This window comes from Pundamilia nyererei, unplaced genomic scaffold, assembly GCF_000239375.1.
Source record: "Pundamilia nyererei isolate P.nyererei 1_Seehausen unplaced genomic scaffold, PunNye1.0 scaffold00141, whole genome shotgun sequence".
NCBI classification, from domain to species: Eukaryota; Metazoa; Chordata; class Actinopteri; order Cichliformes; family Cichlidae; genus Pundamilia; species Pundamilia nyererei.
In genome coordinates, this window is record NW_005187542.1 from 189715 (window position 1) to 193931 (window position 4217).

The 4217-nt window shown below is 40.3% G+C and overlaps 1 protein-coding gene across 1 annotated transcript; it reads left to right on the forward strand.

Annotated features, from left to right (window-relative positions):
- The first annotated feature begins 712 nt into the window (after nucleotides 1-712).
- LOC102194566 (helix-loop-helix protein 2-like) lies at nucleotides 713-3612 on the forward strand. Its single transcript, XM_005744223.2, has 2 exons — nucleotides 713-866; nucleotides 1586-3612. Exon 2 carries the CDS (start codon nucleotides 1622-1624, stop codon nucleotides 1991-1993), a length of 372 nt encoding a protein of 123 aa, XP_005744280.1. The 5' UTR covers nucleotides 713-866; nucleotides 1586-1621; the 3' UTR covers nucleotides 1994-3612.
- Nucleotides 3613-4217: the final 605 nt, after the last annotated feature.

Below are 4217 nucleotides of genomic sequence, written 5' to 3' on the forward strand. Positions count from 1 at the left end.
GTGTGTGTGTGTGTGTGTGTGTGTGTGTGTGTGTGTGTGTGTGTGTGTGTGTGTGTGTGTGTGAGGAGGAGCGAGAGAAGGAGAGAGAGGGGTGAGAGAGGAGGGAGGGAGGGAGGGGCGGCGTTAGACAATACCATTCCTCAAATATATTCCATCCCCTCCGTCCATGAAGTGAGCCTTTATTAGTCCAGATCGCTTGGATCTTATCTCGCATATGACACTCGGCGCAAGAAGGAAGAGAGAGGGGGGATTATCCGCGAACCGCCTTCCGATCCGCTGATTCCTGACAAGGGAGAGCCTCGCTTATCTGTCCCTCTTTTTATCCCCATCTTCCAACAGGCTCACGGACGAGTAGCCCTGGCTGCACTTTCACCGCTATCAGCCCATCTCCTCTATTGTCTCTCCATCGCTGGGATCACACAGGGGGGCTGACTGATCCACGCTTATCATCACCATCACCGCCACTGTCATCATCATCATCATTATTATTATTTCTTTTTCTCCAACTCGTCCGACCTAATCATCTCAAGACTTTTGATGGGCTGTTTTTTTTATCAGCAGAAACATTTCCACGCTTGACGTTTGACCCCGCGTGATCCCATGTTGCAAGTTCGCGGCTGAGAAAAGTCAAAAACTATTTAAAAAAAAAACCGAAAGAAAGAAAGAAAAGAAAATAATTTTTCTCCTTTCTTTGTTTTCTTTGAATGTTCGTCTCATTAACATCTGATGTTGTTGTTGTCTTTTTTTTTTGTTGGTTCTTTTGGCCGGTGGAATATGAGTTAATTTGGAGTTGAAGCTCCGCTCAAGAGCGCCTTTTAGTTCCCAACAAGAAAAAAACTGAACAAAACCTCCAACCCTTTGTCAAGGTGAGTCTCAGATTTCTGTGGAAAATTAAGCTTTTAAATAAAAACAAATTAAATACGATTTTTTCCGATTTGTTCATTTTTATTATTATTAATTTTAGATTCGTAGATCTATTTTTCTTTATTAACAAAAATCAAGAAAAAAAGCAACTGCTCCAATAATTTGGTGTCCAGCAGATGTCAACATTATTTTACCATCTCCTGCCTTCATGCTGTCAAGTCGCTCCGGCCTCAGCCAAGCAGATGTGTTCATCACACTGTGACAGATGGCCAATTCTGATTATGTTAATTCGCAAAAAAAAGATTTTTTTTTTTCTTTAATTTAAAAACAAATAGTATTTTTAAAGAGTTTCGTCGTTTAAAAAACAATATTTTGCAAACATGACACTTGGAAATTCAAATTTGTTGGGCTGTTTTTAAGGCCTGAAGCTTTCGTGAATTAACCGCGAATTTTGAACCATTCATTATTTATGGAGTTTAATTTTATTATGCAATAGGCACAGGAGGGACTGGAGCACCCGCTGTGGGCTTTCTCATAGTGGTGCCTGAGTGCAGGAAAACAGCAAAAACGATGATTTCAAAAATCAATCCAGTTTTTTATTTCATCCAAGCGCATGTGACACAGTAGCTCTCTGACTGTAAAATGTGGAATTTAAAATGACCATTAAAAAAAAAAGCAGCAATGTTTTAATGTTTCAATGACAGATTTTTCCCGTGCACAGGTTCTTGAGAAGGACTGCCAACACCGCAGAATAAAAATGATGCTGAGCCCGGATCAGGCTGAGGCGGACCTCTCCTGGACTCAGTCCGACCCGGAGACGATGCTCAATGGGTTGAAGTCGGCCGGTTGTGCCTCGGACGAGCCGGCGGAGATGGAGGACAGAGCCAAATGCAAAGCCGACCAGCCCCTGAGCAGGGAGGAGAAGAGGAGAAGACGGAGGGCCACGGCCAAGTACCGCTCAGCCCACGCCACCAGGGAGAGGATCCGGGTGGAGGCGTTCAACGTGGCCTTCGCGGAGCTGAGGAAATTACTCCCCACATTACCTCCGGACAAGAAACTCTCCAAGATCGAGATCCTCAGACTGGCTATATGCTACATCTCCTATCTCAATCATGTGCTGGATGTCTAAAAGTGACCCACTCCACCCCCCACTCCGCCCTCTACGCGCACACATATGTGAGAGAAACTGGTTGAGTTGTTGGGAGACTGGACTCGCTCGGCGTGCTGGGAGTTAACTGGTTATGGCAAGGTTAGCGGTCAGGGTGGAATGATGCAGGAGATTTTTTTTTTATCTTTCAACACCACAAAGCACTACTTTGAATAAAAGGAAGGTCAATTTTTTTTAAGTAATCAGATAATTTTGCAGTGAATTAAAAAAAAAACAATCGAAACTTCTGCTGCAGGGGTAGAAACTGTTGTTTTAAGGTGGACTTGCTTAATTGATTGATGTAAAAATGTCGATATCGGCTCCACATATATATCGGTCTAACACCTGTGACACAGTGTTGCCTTCATCTCACCGAAACTTCTATTTCATTTAATGATATGTAATAAAAAATTTCCATCCAATTCAAGGCCCAAAATCTGCCCAGCATCATCTCCATCCAAACTAAAGCATCACTTCCCCGGATGCTGACACTCTGCCATACCTCTAATGGTGAGCTGAGCCCTTTAGTGTGAGTCCAGTGTTGATTGATGTAGTGGCAGCGGTGCAAAAAGTTACGGGAGCCTAAACTTTCAGTCCAGATCGCTCACTGCAAGCAGCAAGCGCCGAGTTGTTTTGAGCCGTTGGATGCAATAATGACAATTATTTTTTCCGATATTCAGCAAAAGGGGAGGGGGGGTCTGGAAGAGCCCCCGCAGGCATTCATGCTTCCTTTGCAGTGATGCAGTGGAGGACAGAAAAAATAATAATAATTCGCGTGGGCTGCAAAAAATTCAAGAAGATTCTGGTTATTTTAATTTGCTTCACATTTAATTTACATCTAAAAATGATATTAGCCTAATCTCATCTAATATCATGAATAGATTTCTGAATGCTCCCCTCACTGTGTCACTTTGAGGTTGAACAAAATAAACACGGGGTCTTTCCCCCCCCGATCGGAACGAAAGGACGTAAACATAGCTGCTTTAGATCTAGCTTAGATTTTCCATAAAGGAAGAAAAAAAAACATTTCAATGCGTAAGTGCCACTTATGACATATAAAATTGTGACCTTAATCATGCTTTTTTGTTTCTCCTAAAGTGTATGGAATTATTTATTTAATTGTGTTAATATTTAAGGCTAATTTATTTATGTTAATATCATAAGCTGCCGTCTTTTTTGTATAAATGTATAATGGTTTGTTGCTTCTATATTTTAGGCTGTGAATTTGAACTTGGAAAGTGGTGGTGTTCTTCAAAAATGGCACTTTCTGTTAATCCATTGTATAATTTATTCGTTTGATGTATGTTCGATGCTTTTTTCTATTGTTGTTGTTGTTGTTTTTTGTTTGTTATTATTTTTCATGTCCGCTGTCTATCGATGGCAACGATAAGCACTTCAAGATGGGGTCTAGTGGCCCCATGAATTTGTTTCCCATTTTTTGAGAGGTTTCTCTGTGAATTAGAATTGGGCTGCTAAAGAAAAAAAACTAAGTAAAAAAAACATTTGCTTCATCGACACTGATTGTCAAATAATTCAAACCACCAAGGGGATACGATTCAGAGCTCAACCTCTTTGTCTTATTTATTTATTTATTTGCTATAACCAAAAAATTATTATTTTGAAAAAAATATTATCTTCAGTGCGCTGATTTGACTATTATTTTATTTTCTGATTAATTGGGTTATTTATTTGTCTCTGCTTTGTATTAGGAAAAGTCAATAAGTAATTTTATAGTGAAAGGGAAAAAACATATCCTCTATCCAAAGATTTTTTGTCTCTTCAGGGTTGTGTAGGCTACTTGTTGCTTTATGCAGATCTTTTGTAGTAGAGGTATTGTGTGACAGCTGGTTTCTAATGGACAAACTTTTCATATTTTTCGGTGTTATTTTTAATTAAAAAGGTAATACTTGAAAAGAAAAAGCACGTTTTGTATTTTATTTTACTCAAAAAAAAAAGTTTTGAGGTTTTGGAATGTAACAGAGAACTAGGACATAGCCACCGTTAGAATATTCAGCTTATCCTAATGAAGAAAAGCCTACTGGCCTGATGACGTCAGGCTCACGTAACGCGCACGCGCGTATACGCACGATCGGAGTGACATAAGTGTACATGCAAATCATTCAGAATGCATGTAGTGCAAGCTCTCAGATGCTTTCTGGGCGTCTGAGAGCACACACACACACACACACACACACACACACACACA

Coding starts and splice junctions, on each gene's coding strand:
- LOC102194566 (XM_005744223.2), top strand. CDS start 1,622: ATGATGCTGAGCCCGGATCAGGCTGAGGCGGACCTCTCCTGGACTCAG.